We start from the raw sequence: 16111 nt of genomic DNA, 5'->3' as shown, positions 1-16111 counted from the left end.
CAAAGACCTGTTACGGTTGTATGCCCAAAGTTGCGTTCAACATGAACAATTGTGATTATGCCCTAGTTCAGCTAAATGAAGCTATCCTAGTGTCATTCCCTTGGAGTCTGACTCAATTGCAATGAAGGCTGCTCCAGGCACTCACTTGCCCCTCCCCCAAGCAGTTCCTCCTGGCATCTCTGCACCTTGCCAGTGTGTGTTACTTCTGAGCAAGCAGCAAGATGCTGAACTTACCAGCAAGGTTTGACCTTGGCTGTGGATACTCAGCAGAGAAAGGATTTAAGTTTCCCAGGAACACTACTGCTGTGGTGGCACAGTGGTTAAAATGGAGTATTGCAGGCTAATTCTGCTGACTGCCCGCAGTTTGCTATTGCTACACTTTTGCTAGAAGCAATTCCAGCATCTGTTTTGTGTATAGTGACACTTGCAATCTAGTTCTTTACAACACTGGCTGGTTGACTAACCATAACCTAGTAGTCTCTCCCTTGATTTGACATTGTAGTGTTGTAAATTTTCATCTTGATTTTACACTGCTTGACTTGGAAATTTCCTTGTCCAGAAAAGTCTTACCTATAATTAATTGCTGTTTTAGCTGTTTGGATTTGCAGAAGCACTTTTTCCTCTTAATATTACATGTGTCTACAAACTGTTTGGGTTTTGAAAGGCTGTTAAAAATAAGCCAGGATGCAACACCTGGCTTTATACTGACTCTAAAGCTGTTGTCTTCATCACACTTTTCAATTCCGGAGTCTTTTAGACATAACTTCCCTAAGCTGGAGGTATGTTCATGTACATGGCCTGGGTCCGGGATATCTGAGGGAACACCTGCTGCCGGCATCAAATGCCCTTCGCCCAGTGCGCTCCCACAGGGAGGGTCTGCTCAGGGTCCCGCCGGTAAGACTGCCGGCGGGTGACACCCAGGGATAGGGCCTTCTCGGTGGGAGCGCCTGCCCTCTGGAACCAGCTGCCGGTGGAGCTGAGAACTGCCCCCGACCTTCGATCATTCCGCCAGGGCCTGAAGACCTGGCTCTTCGAGCTCTCGGGCCCAGACTGAGGAGGAATTTTTAATTTGGGGTTCTTTTTAACTGACTACAGGGTTAATTTAATATTTTTTAATTTGGTTCTTAATTTTTGTATTTTGGATTTTTAATTCCCTGTAAACCGCCCTGAGTCCTCAGGGAATAGGGCGGTATATAAATATAACTAAATAAAATAAATAAATAAATGTATCAACATGGCCAGTATTTGGGAGCAATGCTATGAAAATTATTTTATTTTCATAAAAGGATGTAGTTATTTTTTAGAAATAACATGCCATAATTTAAATTTAAATGTTTTGTTATTTAAATCACCTAATTCACTATTTGGAACGTTTGGAGTATACTGCCTTCTAGTGGCCACATCTTTAAAGCAACATCAGCTCTGTATTTTTGACTACAGGTAATTCTTGACTTACAATCATTTGTTTAGTGACCGTTCAAAGTTACAATGGCACTGAAAAAAGTGACTTATGACTGATTTATGATTGTTGCAGAATCCCCATAATCAGGTGATCAGAATTAGGGTGCTTGGCAACTGGCATGTATTTATGATAGTTGCAGTGTCCCAGGGTTATAGGACACCATTTGTACCCTCTTCCCAGCAAAGTCAATATGGGAAGCCAGCTGGAATTTAGAATAGTTGGAGCAAAAAAAAGTGGAAGAGTGGAAAACACTTTAGTCTTGCTTAGGCTGTGGGTAAAGGTGATATCATCAGTGGCTAAGTCAAGGTTATCCAACCTTGACCACTTTAAGCCCTGTGGACTTCAAGACCCAGAATTCCCCAGCCAGCATGCTGGCTAGGGAATTCTGGGACTTGAAGTCCACAGGGCTTAAAGTTGCCAGAGCTGGACACCCTTGGGCTACCATCCAGTTCAAAGAAATGGGGGGGGGGTCAAAAATCCAGAAACACCCGAGAGATCCAGGCACAGAGCTTCAGTCTGGGACCTTATTTATCTTCACGTGTGGGACCTGGGCTGGGCCCCAAGATCGATCCCCAAAAGAGTACTGCTAAAGTGCAGAGAGATGAGCAGCGCCAGACTGCAAGGTTGAAAGTCCAGAAACAAGTTAATCAGTGTCAAACAGATCCAGGGTGCGCTTGGTCAGTCAGTCATAAATGGACAGACCACTCGCAAGATTGCTAGAAACATTTGCAAACATCAGTCTTGTCACTCAGAAACTCCTAACCACAGTTATTAAGTGAATCGCTGCAGTTGTTTAGTTACTAACATAGTTGTAAAGTCAATCTGGCTTCCCCACTTTGTCAGGAGATTGCAAAAGGTGGTCACATGACCCTGGGGCACTGCAACCATCATAAATTCTTTCCAGTTGCCAAGTGTCTGAATTTTGATCACATGACCATGGAGATGCTGCAAAGGCCATACATGTAAAAAAAGGTCACATTTAGTGCCGTTCTAGCTTCGGTCACTAAACAAATGGTTCTAAGTTGAGGACTATCTGTATCGACTGCTTCTGACTACTTCTTTGATCCCCTTGGGAAGAACATTGGGGGGGGGAATCAAATGGCACAAGTAACATTCAAATCCAGAGTAAAAATGTGTTTTATTTGGAGAGAAATCCCAGCTTATATTTTGCTTCAATGCTTGACAAGACAAACATATAGACCAGTGTTTCTCAACTTCAGCCACTTTTAAGATGTGTGGACTTCAACTCCCAGAATTCCCCAGGACCACTGCACCTAAAAAGGATCATAATGATCCGAGAGCTTACGAAAGCTTGTCCTGACAGTTAGGACCTTTAGAAAGCCCAGCATTGGGGAAACGTTGGAGGGAGGGGTGCTGGGCAGTGTGATGGCCCTAGATCAGGGGTAGGCAACCTCGGCTCTTTTATGACTCATGGACTCCAACTCCCAGAATTCCTGAGTCAGCTACGCTATGCCTACCCCTGCCCTAGATGCAAAACATATTTCAGGAACAAGAGGCCGAGCTCAAAAAGAAGGGCAAGAATAATACATTTGCTCCTTCAAATAACTGCAACATCCATCTCCAAATACAGCCAACATGTCTGATGGGTAGATATGGTGTTCTGCATTCTTTTAATGTCGTCTTCCTTTTATTGAAAAACTCGGCAAGCCTATCTTCTTGTCTTTTAAGGTCTGAGTCGTTGGATAGTGCTTAAATAAAGTTAGGGGAACAAATACTGACATGGCAATTTCCAGACTGCCATGCAGTTTTGATCCCAGCAAGTCCAGGAAAGGCACGGATCTACTTCACAGTTTGCAGCTGGCCTGTGCAACTTTTGAACTGGTCTTCCGGTTCAGCATCTTGCAGATGTAAGTTCCTGCTTCAAGGAGCTTTGATAAATCCACACCCTGTACAGGTAAAAATAAAAAAAAGGGGGGGGGGAAGGACAGCTGTTTATTTTGCATCCACAAAGCTACACGGGTAGTCCTCAACTTACACGACCACAATTAAACCCAAAATGTCTGTTGCTGAGTAAGACAGTTAAATGAATTTTGCCCCATTTTATGACCTTTCTTGCCACTGTTGTTAAGTGAATCATTGCAGTTGTTAACAGCACGGCTGTTAAGTGAATCTGGTTGGCGTCCCCATTCATGGCCCACAGGTTGGGGACCCCTGAGTTAAGGCACCAGGCTTCAAAGTAGGAGACTGTGAGTTCTAGTCCCACCTTAACCATCAAAGCCAGGTGAGCGACCTTGGGCCATTCACTTTCTCTCTGTCCAGATCGCTTCAAAGGTGGGGGGGGTTGCTGCAGGGAAAACAGTAGGAGGAAGGAGTATTGGCTATGATCACCACTTTGTGTTGCTTAGAAAAAAATTATAAAGGTGGGATATAAATAAAAAGGCCACCACGCTAGCCACCTAATTAATTTTTCACCCTTTCAGTATTTCAAGCAGATCCAATGAAAGCTTGGTAACATATAGATTTAGCTTATCTGCTGACGCCTACCTCCAATGGCCAGCTAAGGAGAGAGAACTGAAGTAGCTTCCCACTTACTGTGTGGATCCCAAGGCCGTGAAGCATGTACACCATGTCTTCTGTTGCCACGTTTCCCGATGCTCCCTGAGCATAAGGACAGCCTCCAAGGCCAGCAACTGAGGAATCGACCACATTCACACCCATCTGCGAGCAGAAATAGAACCCTTTAAGAATGATTTGCAATCACTGTAATCAATCGTGAGAAATTACAGCTTAGGAACTGAGAAAGCCTTTGAAGATTCAAAGAAGGGTTCTCTTTTTTCTTGTGAAATATATATATAGCATTTAGCACTTAGACTTGTATAGCACCCCAAAGTGCTTTACAGCCCTCTCTAAGCGATTTACAGAGTCAGCATATTGCCTCCAACAATCAGGTCTTCATTTTACTGACCTCAGAAGGATGGAAGGCTGAGTCAACCTTGAGCCGGGTCAGGCTCGAACTCAAGGCTGCGGGCAAAGTTTACCTGCAATACTGCATTCTCCTATGTATGTTTGCCTCCTTTGCCAATATTCTCATTAACAGAGCTGCCTAATGCTCAGATTTTGACTTAGAGAAGGTAAGTGGGAAAGAGACACATCTTTTGCAAGAATCGTTAAGCGTGGAATCTGCTTTACAGGTAGCCTGAGTGAGTTTTCCTCGCAGGAATAAAGGAGCATTTTATTACAGGTAGTCCTTGACATATGCCCGTAATGCTCAGATATTGTTAACGGTCATAAAATGCAGTCTCGTGACTATGGTATGCTGCAAATGGGCATCAGTGTGGCTTTGTGGCTGGGCATCTGAAGTTCGGTCACATGACTGTAGAGGGGACCTGACCGCTGGAACTTTGAATCGACGTCTGCAGATGACCAGGCTGAGCCTGAGGGAGGGGGCGGGGTCAAACGCCTCATAAGTCTCGAGTCCCATCGTCTCCACAAGAGATCTAAGCCCAGCCCTCCTTGAATTCCACTGGCTCTTACCAAACACCAACTAGCTTTGATCATTAGTTGTTCACATTCTTGCAGAGAACATAAGCTCGCAATAAAATGTGAACTGCCTGGACTTCTGATTTTCCACCTGTGACAACGTCATTTGTGTCAGTCGTAAGTCAAGGACTACGTCTGAAGGTTACTTCAAAGACCGGCGGAAAACTCACCTGAAGTGCTACTAGTGTATTGGCAAGAGCTTGTCCATACGTGTCGTGGCAATGAACCGCGAGAGCTTCGACAGGCACCTCTTTCGTGACGGCAGAGAGCATCTCCCTCATGTTGCCAGGGGTCCCCACACCAATGGTGTCGCCGAGGGAAATCTCATAGCACCCCATTGCATACATTTTCTTCGACACCTGTCACAAAGAACAATTCTTTTTTTAACTTGTAGCTCCTTATTATTGCTTTTCTTCTGAATACAAATTATAATAATTGATCACGATGGATTTATCCTCAGGATTTTCTTTCCCTGGAAGAGGTGAAGGATTCAGTTGCATCACCTCCTCTGTTAATTTTTCCCTGCAGCTGAGAAATGCCCTGCTTTGCGTGCTTAATCCAGCCTGCCCACATTATCTTGCCATAGCTGCAAATGGGAGGTAAGTATTAGAACTTCAGATTCAGCCAAAGTGTTTCTCACCCCCCCCCTCACCCCCCCAAAAAAGCAACTGTACATCCTGGGTGTTTTCTTTGAAAATATTCTGCTTCTCATCCAAGAAGCTTCTTTAGTTCTTGGGCGTGAAATGTTCTTCGAGAAGTGAAATGTTTTTGAAGAAAACACCAAGAAAGTCCAGTTGCCTTTTTGAAAAACAAACAAAAAAAAACACCTTTGGCTCAACCGTGACCTGAACGATTTGAGAATTTCCATAGATGCTCCCAGGTTGAGCCTCTCAGGTGAGGCCGAGAACAGAGCATCCTGTGGAATCTTGCTTATGGAATCCATAGCAAAAGTTGGAACTGGGCCAGGTGGGTGAGCGCAGGTGTGCAAAACTCTGTGGGAGCGCCAGCCCTGTGGAACCAACTTCCCCTTGAGCTCCGGATGGCCCCGGATCTCCGGTCCTTTCACCGCGGCCTTAAAACATTCTTTTTCCATCAGGCTGACCTGGACTGACAGGGATTTTTAAAATGTTTTTAACTTATTATTGGGGCTGCTAGTTTAATTCTTTTTAAAAAACTTTTGTATTATTGTATTTTTATTGTTGTTAGCCGCCCTGAGTCCTTCGGGAGATAGGGCGGCATATAAGTCCCAAAAATAAATAAATGAATAAATAAAACTCTTGTGTGAGAGGCAGGCGCTTGCGCAGAAATGCAGCTTGCACAAAGGGAGCTGAGGGCATGTGCACGCATGCCTACCACTCGCACAGCAATCCCCCCTCCCCCCAGGCTAGAAAGGTTGGAGACTGCTGATCTTCACCATCCCAATCAAGCCTTCCATTTTTATCCAGATGTTAATGCAGAAACCTACATCTACTTGTTCACACAATTTCCTCTCAATGGGAACTCATCTTTTCCTCAACCCATGTCAGATTCCTCCATGATCCAAATTTTACAGCAATCCATGTCTGTTAGTTTATAAAACAAAATTACTTCAGTATTAAAGCAATGGATAACATGGGCACACAACTCTTAAAATCCAAAGTATACATAACAGGTAGTCCTCACTTAATGACCAGTCACTTAGCAACTGTTTGAAGTTACGACAGCCCTCCCAAAAGCTACATACAACCCAATTCCCAAGTTCTGACTTCATACACAAACATATACCCCCACATTCACAGGACCAGATTTTGGGCAGTTGGTGACTGGCTTAACTTTACAACTAGTTGCAGCAGTGATTTCTTAACAATCATGGCATTCACTCAACCACAAAAAAGCCATAAAACTAGGTCCAGTCACGAGTACCTTGACTGTCAGGATGCCTGACATAAATTTTGGGGTCCATTACAGGTGCCAGTATGGTCATAAATTGAGGACTACCTGTATAAATAACACTAGTCCTTTGGGAAAGAGGCAGCTTTCAGAGTTTCAACCTCTCCTTGCAAGAGCATCTGTTTTTCTCTGGGCTTGTATAGGACTTCAATTTGCATCATTCAAGCTAAACTCCAACCTAGCCGAAAAGCAACAGGACGTGGAAAGGGGAAATGAACTCAATTTATCCCATGCAAAGACATGTAGTGCGTGTTTTTCCTCATTCACTGACAGCTGCTGGTCAGAGGGTTGGATATTTATGGCTCTCATTCCAAGTCAGATGGTTTATCCCCAACTAATTCAGTGTTGTTTACTGTGAGCTAAAGTAGCTCACCAAAGGCCTGGCGAGGTACCCGCGAACAAGCAGCCTTTTCAGAGGGAGGATGCTGGAACAGAACACGGAGGCTCCTCTGTACAGATCCTCTAACCCAGGGGTGTCAAACTCAATTTCATTGAGGGCCGCATCAGCATTGCGGTTGCCCTCAAGGGGCCGGGTGGGTGTGGCCAGGGTGGGCATGGCCTACTGGGTGGGCGTGGCTAGAGTGCGTATGGCCTACTGGGTGGGCCTGGCCAGCTCTTACATCGTTCGCATCAAGGGTGCCTATGGGGGCCCGGGCAGGAGTGGCACACGTCTGAGGGTCTCTGGCAGGAGGAGGGTCTCTGGGCCAGGGCCAAGGCAGTGGGGGCCGTTCCCTCACTCTTTCCAGGATGGCTTCACGGGCCACATGAAACCACTTCACGGGCCGGATCCGGCCCCTGGGCCTTGTGTTTGACATGTCTGCTCTAACCTGTGGTCTCTCCTGTCCTTGCAATGAAATCAGAACGGAAGCCAAATCCCTCCTCAGTCAGCGGGACAATACATGCATGGCAAGATTTAACTCTCTTCTCAAAGGCTCGTCTTTGTGGGGGGGGGGGTTTGTAAAAGGTCAGGGTTTTGTTTACAAAAAAGAACACCTCTTCTGAACAGGCAAACAACATGAACTCACCTCTGCCACTTTAGCGGGAGAAATCTTTCCTTCATAAGGGCAGCCAAGAACGCAGGAGACGTAGCTGCGTGGAGAAGGGGAAGAAAAACACAATGTTGTCATGGAAAATCATGGAGATCAGTTAGTGAAAATCAGCAGGCCCTGCCTCCTCTCGCTTCGTTCATGAGAGATTTATCCCTAACATAATATCTTTTGATGGGGGAGAGATGCAATGCAACCTCTTCTCACAATTAGTATTACAAAGAGAAGTTACCAGATCATGTAGGTTTTTTTAAAAAAAGTATCTACAGAGGAGGAGAAGACGTTTTATTATCATGAGGACTAGCTGCTGAACAGAACCTCCGAGATAGCTCGAAATTCTGGGAGTTGCAGTCTGCACACACTTGGAAGAGTTCCAGATTGGGGAAGACTGAGCGAAGAGGAACATGTTTGTGTTTTCTGGATAGCCTCCTGCTTAGATCCCTCTTTCTTCCATGTCTCAGCCTTCCTTCCTCCTTCTCAAGGGCTACACACAAGGATGCTTGTTCATCACCAAAATCAGCATGCAGTGCTAATATTTACCCTCGGACGGGAATACTGGCTTCTGTTGATGCCCGCAGAACATCGCTGAATCTTTGCAGACTCTCGTCTATGGAACAGTTGATGTTCTTTTTTGTGAAGGCCTCGGAAGCTGCTCCGAAGATTGATACCTCCTTGGCTCCGGCTGCCACCTACCAACCGTGCCAGAAAGAGCTCTTAGATACCACACTGTTCTCTGTTCAGAAAAGCCTAGCACTTGTTCCCCGAGCTCGTCTCATGACTTGTTTATTATTTACTTTATTAGATTTTTGTCCAGCCTTTATTACTTTATAAGCATCAGGCACAAGAAGTAGAACAACCCCGTGAACTGATCAAAGTCACTTCTTTATTGTTGCGATGCCTGTTTACAAGAATTTCACCAGATTCTCTTTGGGAGAGTCAGATAAGACTTGAGAGATTCTGGGGGGTCTAAGGCCCCCCAGAACTCTAAGCTCGGTCCCCTCTTCACTCCCCCCCCCAGCTAGCCGGAGATTCCAGCACAAGGTGGCAAACATACCTCTAATACTCCTATTTTTCCCACAGCAACAACCCTATGAGGGGGTTAGGCTGAGACTGACTGGCCAAGATCACCCAGCTGACTTTCATGCATAAGGCGGGACTAGAACTCACAGTCTCCTGTTTCTGGGCCAGTTTCACCACTCACTCACTCACTCACTCCACCTTCAGTTGTTTCTCGTTTGCATTGCTTTGCAGCACGTCTCAGAATGAAATTTTGAGCCTTTGCAAGCCAACGCCGCAAATCCTTCCTAAAGGATCTCATCCTGAGGATCCATTAAAAGTCACAGCAAGGTATGGAGGGCAACGTGCTGGGACACAAGTCCTTCCAGACAACCAAGGCACAGGGAAGCAGATGCTCAGGATGAGAAATCGGAAAGGCAGTTCCTCAGATGCCCAAAGCAATGAATGGGAGAGCCAGCCTTAGCTGCTCAGTTCAACCTAGGCTGGCAATCGGCCTGACCTAAGGTATGGATCTGCTTTTTCAATTAAGACTGAGATAACTATACAAAGGTATTCCTCGACTTACGACCACTTGCTTAGTGACTGTTTTAAATACTGACAGGGCTACCTGGGGGGTCCTTATGACCTGGATTCAAAGTTCTGCCAGTCGTCTCCCATGGCCACATAACCGCAATTTGTGTGCTTGGCAACCAGGCTATATTTATAGCTGTGTGTATGGCCTTGTGGTCTCGTGACTTCAATTTAAGACAGTTTTGTTGAAAACTGGCACTTTACGTCCGATTTTTGGCAAAATTGGCCATAGCTAACCATGGATTCGCTTCACCACCAGCAGAAAAAAGGCCACAACTTACAACCATTATGGGCAGGTTCCATTATGGTCATAACTTGAGGACTTCCTGTACCTGTCAAAAAGCACTGTGAGGAAGCAGTGCAACAGATCTTACACCTCCGTCCATTAATACCTTCCCCACTATTGCAAGGACCTAAGAGATTTTGGACTGCAGGTTTCTCTTACCGCTGCTTCAAATCCCTTGAGGTTGGGTGTCAGAACAGGATAGCTGACCCCAGGGACCTTCCGGATGCCTTGCATAACTTCTGTGTGGTCAGCCATCTTGGGACAAAAATGAAGAACAAACGGCAGGTTTTAATTCCACGGAAACAACTGTGCCACACACTGTACTAAATTGCGATGACCAGTCATTCTTTGTAACTCTAGAACAGGAGTCTCCAACCTTGGCAACTTTTAAGACTTGTGGACTTCAACTCCCAGAATTCCCCAGCCAGCATGAGTTGAAACCCACAGGTCTTAAAGTTGCTAAGGATGGACACCCCTGGTATAGAACACCTCTAGCCCTTCCGTTCAGCATTTACTGCAATTAGCTGGAAAAGCATAAACTGTTCCTCTCATTACTATAGAAACCAAGCTGAGATATTCTTTTATAGCACGGGTCTTCAAACTTGGCCCTTTTATGACTTGTGGACTTCAACTCCCAGAATTCCTCAGCCAGCATGCCTGGCTAAGGAATTCTGGGAGTTGAAGTCCACAAGGCATAAAAGGGCCAAGTTTGAAGACCTCTGATTTATAGCAAAAACTAAGCCACAATTTGCTTTAATCGTGGTATGTTGAATAAGCCCATCTGGGTTTTGCAAAGGAGCAAAGTAACTGTAGCTTGTTTAGCCATCTCCTTTACCTCTTTATCCATACTGACCTGTGGTACCCATTTTGGAGAGACAAAACTGGTGGCTTCTATAACGGAAAGACCCGTCTCTGAGAGCATGTTGATTAAGTCAATTTTCACCTGAGTGGGAACAATATTCTGGAAAAAGAGAGCAAGAGAGAAGTCCCTTTTAACAGCAACTCCATAACTGTATTTCCCTCTCAACATTTAGTTGGTGGTGGAATCACTACATTCTATAACATTTCCCATTTTTGCTCCTTTATATATTCTTCCCTAACCATGGATTTTTAAAAAGGAGCCCGCAAACGAACAGGCACACAGAAACAACATCCATATTATAATAAATAGAAACACATTTGCCAGAATGAATTTTGTTGACTTTGTGACATCAGTCAGATTGGTAAATATTTCCTTTTCCCAAGTTTGCCAAAGGCAGCCAAATTCTGCAGTGGGAGAACATTTGGGTCAGTCTCAAACAAATCCCCTAATTGGGATTCTGAATACAAGTAGTCCTCAATTTATGACCACTCATTTAGCAACTGGGCAAAGTCAGTGCTGAAATTAATGTCTTATGACTTCTTTGCATTTATAACCAATACAGCATCCCCTGGTTTGCAATTTGGGCTCTTGGGAACCAGCCTGTATTTACAAAGGCTGCAGTGTCCCAGGTCATGTGATCACCATTTACTTCCCAGTTGGCTTCCAAAAACAAAGTCAATGGACAAAGCCAATTTGCTCAACCACTACAGCAAAAGCGGTTGTAAAATCAGGCATAGTCATGTGTTAACTCACTTAACATCCTCATTGCTTACAACTATTGCTCAACTTACAACCACAATTGGGACCGGAATTTCAGTCGTAAGTCATTACGGTCTTAAGTCAGGACACTATGTGGCTGGGCCTGATTTTTGACCATTGTTAGGGTGGTCATTAAGCAAATCACATGGTCATAAGTCCAAATCCACACTCCCAAATGGGCATTTTTGGTAAACACTGATTTACTGCTGCATACCAGCATATTTCAAGTAATTAAACTGACAAGAATTCTGGGAACATGGGTCGAGGGTTGATTTCTTTAAGCTATGTCAATATACTACCTAGGAGAAAAATCAAAACAGCATTGATGTTAACACATTCATTTCACAAGCACAAAACCACCAAAGCCACTTATTTCAGATTTCAGCCATAAACCAAACCCAGTTTAGCAGAGGTCACTTGCCTTTTCATTTTGCAAACCATCCCGTGGACCAACCTCAACTATTTTCACATGCTTGGGAAATGTTCCAGCTGTGGTTAAACTGAGCTACAAAACAAGGGAAAGAAAAGAAAGAATGCGAATCCAGTAGACCATCTATAGCGTCCCGAGTGTATCAAATGCAAGAAGTTATTTTGCTCCTGCTGTCATACTGCAAGAGATGCAGATACCAGATACGTTAGCGATAGATATGTTAATATTCTTTAACCTTTCACTCTCCAGATGTGTCAGATTATAACTCCTTGAGAGTCATGGGATTGCGACATCAGACCCAGGAAAACCTTATTACGGGTAGCACAAGGCTGGCACTTATAATTTCAAACAATTTGTTAAAATTTACTTTTTTTTTTAAATCCCATTTATATCCCGCCCTTCTCCGAAGACTCAGGGCGGCTTACAATTTAAAGCACAAATCAATGTGCTTAGCAATAGCCTTCATTCTATGTATATGCCTGCTTATTAGGGCTTTCGCCCCCCCCAAAGCTTATTGGCCCCAACAATCTAGGTCCTCATTTTACCTACCTGGGAAGGATGGAAGGCTGAGTCAACCTTGAGCCTGGTGGGACTCGAACCTGCACTAATTGCAGGCAGCTGGTGTTACTTAAGGAGGCATTAGCCCACTGCTCCACCAAGGCTCTTACTTATTCCTGAAGTAGTATAAAAAAACAAACCACCTTGCACTCCCAACAAAGTGCAAAGCAGCAAAGGCTGTTTCACGACTAAGCTTTTGGAATATTGCTTCCATTCCAACTTATTTTGTTTGCATAACAACTGTACAGGGCTGGCATCCAATCACAGATGCTTCATTGAGTAGCACTGGTCAGCCTCAAGTCTCACCTTTAGAAAATAAGTGCCTTGGCACAGTGATAATCCATTTTGAAGCACAAGGGCTCTGTGCCAGTTTTGGCACATCCAGACAGGGCTGGGAAAAGACCTTTTTGAAATCATGGCCCATCACTTCCTCAGATTTCAGGCAATGCTAAACTAGAGGATCCCAAATCAGGTAGCTTTCAATCTCTCTTAGGACAGCTCAGCAGGAAACTGGTGTGGGTAATTTAACACTCCATAGCTATCTGCAGCTCCCAAGCCACTATTTAGTGGCCTCTGAACCCTTCCCCAACTACTTAAAAACTAGATTTTTGCACATTTTCAGGTGCAAAATACATGAAATGTAAGGCTGTACAAAGCATGCAAAAAACTTCATGAAGCATATGGCCACAAGCAATGCACACCTCCACAAACACGGAAGCAGCCATATCTGCCAGAAAGCTCAACATGGCTGTTCCAAGGCTTTTCCCAGTTTGTTTGTTCATGAATGTAAATATTTATTTATTTATTTTATTTTAATTCCATTTATATCCCGCCCTTCTCCGAAGACTCAGGGCGGCTTACAAGCTTAGCAGTAGCTTTCATTCTATGTATATGCCTGCTTATTAGGGCTTTCACACACACCCCAAGGGGCATTATTACAAAGTCAGCTTATTGCCCCCAACAATCTGGGTCCTCATTTTACCTACCTCGGAAGGATGGAAGGCTGAGTCAACCTTGAGCCTGGTGGGATGCGAACCTGCACTAATTGCAGGCAGCTGGTGTTACTTAAGGAGGCATTAGCCCACTGCTCCACCAAGGCTCCTGTATGGCAGCTGTATGAAGAGGCAACCTGGGAATATCCTTGAAGCAGCAGTACTAAGTTATTCAGAGGATGAGGCTCAAAGGCTATTGAAGCATGATTATTTAAATCATCACCCATATAGAAGTCCTAGCAGAAAGTCCTAGCCCTGCATATACAGGTAGTCCTCAACTTACAGCAATTTGTTTGTTTAAAATTAAAACAGCACTGAAAAAATGACCATTTTTCACACCTGTGACGGTTGCAGTATCTTCATGATCACACGATTTAAATTCAGACACATGACAACTGACCCACACTGTCTTTATGATGGTTGCAGTGTCCTGGGGTCATATGGTCACCTTTTGCAACCTTCTGACAAGTAAAATCAGTGGGGAAGCCAGATTCACTTAACAACCGTGCTATTAACAACTGTAATGATTCCCTTAATATCTGTGGCAAGAAAGGTCATAAAATGGGGCAAAACTCAGCTGTCTTGCTTAGCAACAGAAATTCTGGGCTCAACTGTGGTCATGTTGAGGACTACCTATATATCAGGGTGTCAAACTGCCGGCCTGCATGCTGGTTGCATCATGCTGAGGCCATGCCCACCCCAGCTCTGGCAGTGCAAAAAAAGTTGTAACATGTTGTGACACATCACATGATGCGGCGAGTTTGACACCTGTGCTATATATGCTACATTGTCTGACCTATTTCCTTCCTTGCCCATTATGATGTTGTTGTTGTTGTTGTTGTTGTTATTAAACACAGCCCCACATGGTAAAAAGTGGGCCATGCTTAGTTTAGGATAAGAATGACACCCAAAGGACTGGCCACTAAACAAGTTGGGAGTGCATCGTAAGTCCTTGGAAACGTTATTCTGATCCTGCACATGTTGCAGCCACATATCACAATTGTGCATGTGGAATTCACCTCCCCCCAGTACTCTCAGCCAGAGTCCAAGACTCAGAGGATACAACTGCAGCTCCCCGCTCCGATATACCTTTTGCACGCCCATGTACTAAGGAGAGGTGCGTATCTTCTACCCGTGTTATTATTGAGCAGACTAACTTTATCACAAACATCTCAAAACACTTCAGGACTCACGGAACCACGACCCACTTGTTCTGATCCCAGAGTGCAAATAACACAACCCCGCCCCCATCCTGGCTCAGACTACGCTTGGAGTTTTTCCAATACTTTGCACGGCAAACAGAGCGGGCAGTTGGGAGTTCTGCCAACACAAATAAGTCACAACAAACAAGCCAACAGCCAACCCTAACCTTAATCCAAGTCAGTAGGGAAAGCGAATGCAGCCATGGGTTTGCAAGGCCCCCCCCCGGCTAAGAACCCAGACGAGGTTCCGTATTTTTTGGACTGCAATTCCCAGAGTCCTCTGCCATTCACCCTCTACGCCGGGGGTCCCCAACCTTGGCCCTTTTAAGACTTGTGGACTTCAACTCCCAGAATTCCTCAGCCAGAGTTGCTAGGAACTGAAGTCCCAAGGGCGCGGAGAAGGCGCCCGAAGGTCCAGCCCCGCATGGAGCCCCCCTCCCAGCAACAGCAGCGCCCACGGCCACCCTCCAAGAGGCCCGCCCGGCGACCCGCCCGCTGGCCTGCTCGCTCACCGGCCGCAGCGAAGCCACCAGCCGCGGAAGCCCCCGCTTCAGCGCCACCATCTCGGCGCCTGGTCTCGCTGCCGGGCCGAAGGCGGGTCACGTGACGGAGCTTCGCCGTGATCACGTGGCCGCCCTGGACCAGGTGGCTGCGAGTCAGCTGGGCGGTCTCCCTCGGTTTACTCTGGGCGTCGAGCTGCCGTCCCATCATCCCCGGCCAACAAGGGTATTGGACAGGGGTAGGCAACCTCGGCTCTTTTATGACTCAGGGACTTCAACTCCCAGAATTCCTGAGCCAGCTATGCTCTTTTATGACTCAGGGACTTCAACTCCCAGAATTCCTGAGCCAGCTATGCTCTTTTATGACTCATGGACTTCAACTCCCAGAATTCCTGAGCCAGCTATGCTCTTTTATGACTCATGGACTTCAACTCCCAGAATTCCTGAGCCAGCTATGCTCTTTTATGACTCATGGACTTCAACTCCCAGAATTCCTGAGCCAGCTATGCTCTTTTATGACTCATGGACTTCAACTCCCAGAATTCCTGAGCCAGCTATGCTCTTTTATGACTCATGGACTTCAACTCCCAGAATTCCTGAGCCAGGAATTCTGGGAGTTGAAGTCCATGAGTCATAAAAGAGCCGAGGTTGCCTACCCCTGGTATTGGATGTGGAACCCACCCCTCCGAGGAAAGTCCAGTCACTGGGCAGTGGAGGCGGGCGAAGTTTCACCTAACTAACATCTGCCTGTTGCAAAGAGGGGAAGGAAAATAGGTGCAGCGGGTGCGCTGCTGGCGAGGGTCAGGTGCTGCGGTGTGCAAAAGGCAACGTTCCTCTGAGAGTGTGCGAAGTGCAGCTAAGGAAGCCCCAGGCAGCCTAAGAGGAGAAGGGGCGGGTTTGCTTTTTAAGCATACGGTGTTTTATGGGGTTGGGGTGTTGTTTTTTTGTTTTGTTTTGTGGGGGAGGCGAGAGAGAGGAAGATAAACTCTCCCGGAGC

The 16111-nt window shown here is 45.6% G+C and overlaps 1 protein-coding gene across 1 annotated transcript; it reads right to left on the bottom strand.

Moving 5' to 3' along the window:
• Positions 1-2583: 2583 nt before the first annotated feature.
• HMGCL (3-hydroxy-3-methylglutaryl-CoA lyase) lies at positions 2584-15234 on the bottom strand. Its single transcript, XM_081334920.1, has 9 exons — positions 15127-15234; positions 11854-11937; positions 10665-10772; positions 9971-10066; positions 8479-8627; positions 7918-7981; positions 5134-5322; positions 4016-4141; positions 2584-3369 (listed from the first exon to the last, which is right to left on the bottom strand). The coding sequence occupies exons 1-9, from the start codon at positions 15175-15177 to the stop codon at positions 3268-3270; spliced, it is 969 nt and encodes a 322-aa protein (XP_081191046.1). The 5' UTR covers positions 15178-15234; the 3' UTR covers positions 2584-3267.
• Between the last annotated feature and the right edge of the window lie 877 nt (positions 15235-16111).

This window comes from Vipera berus, assembly GCF_964194415.1.
Source record: "Vipera berus genome assembly, chromosome: 9".
Taxonomy (NCBI): Eukaryota; Metazoa; Chordata; class Lepidosauria; order Squamata; family Viperidae; genus Vipera; species Vipera berus.
Note: the sequence above shows the minus strand (reverse complement) of the source record. Positions and strands in the feature narration are given on the sequence as shown.

Coding starts and splice junctions, on each gene's coding strand:
- HMGCL (XM_081334920.1), bottom strand. CDS start 15,177: ATGGTGGCGCTGAAGCGGGGGCTTCCGCGGCTGGTGGCTTCGCTGCGG. Junction 10,067..10,664: donor CTCCAAAATGGGTACCACAG/GTCAGTATGGAT, acceptor TTTTGTCCCAAG/ATGGCTGACCACACAGAAGT. Junction 3,370..4,015: donor ACGGCCTTGGGATCCACACA/GTAAGTGGGAAG, acceptor TTACCTGTACAG/GGTGTGGATTTATCAAAGCT.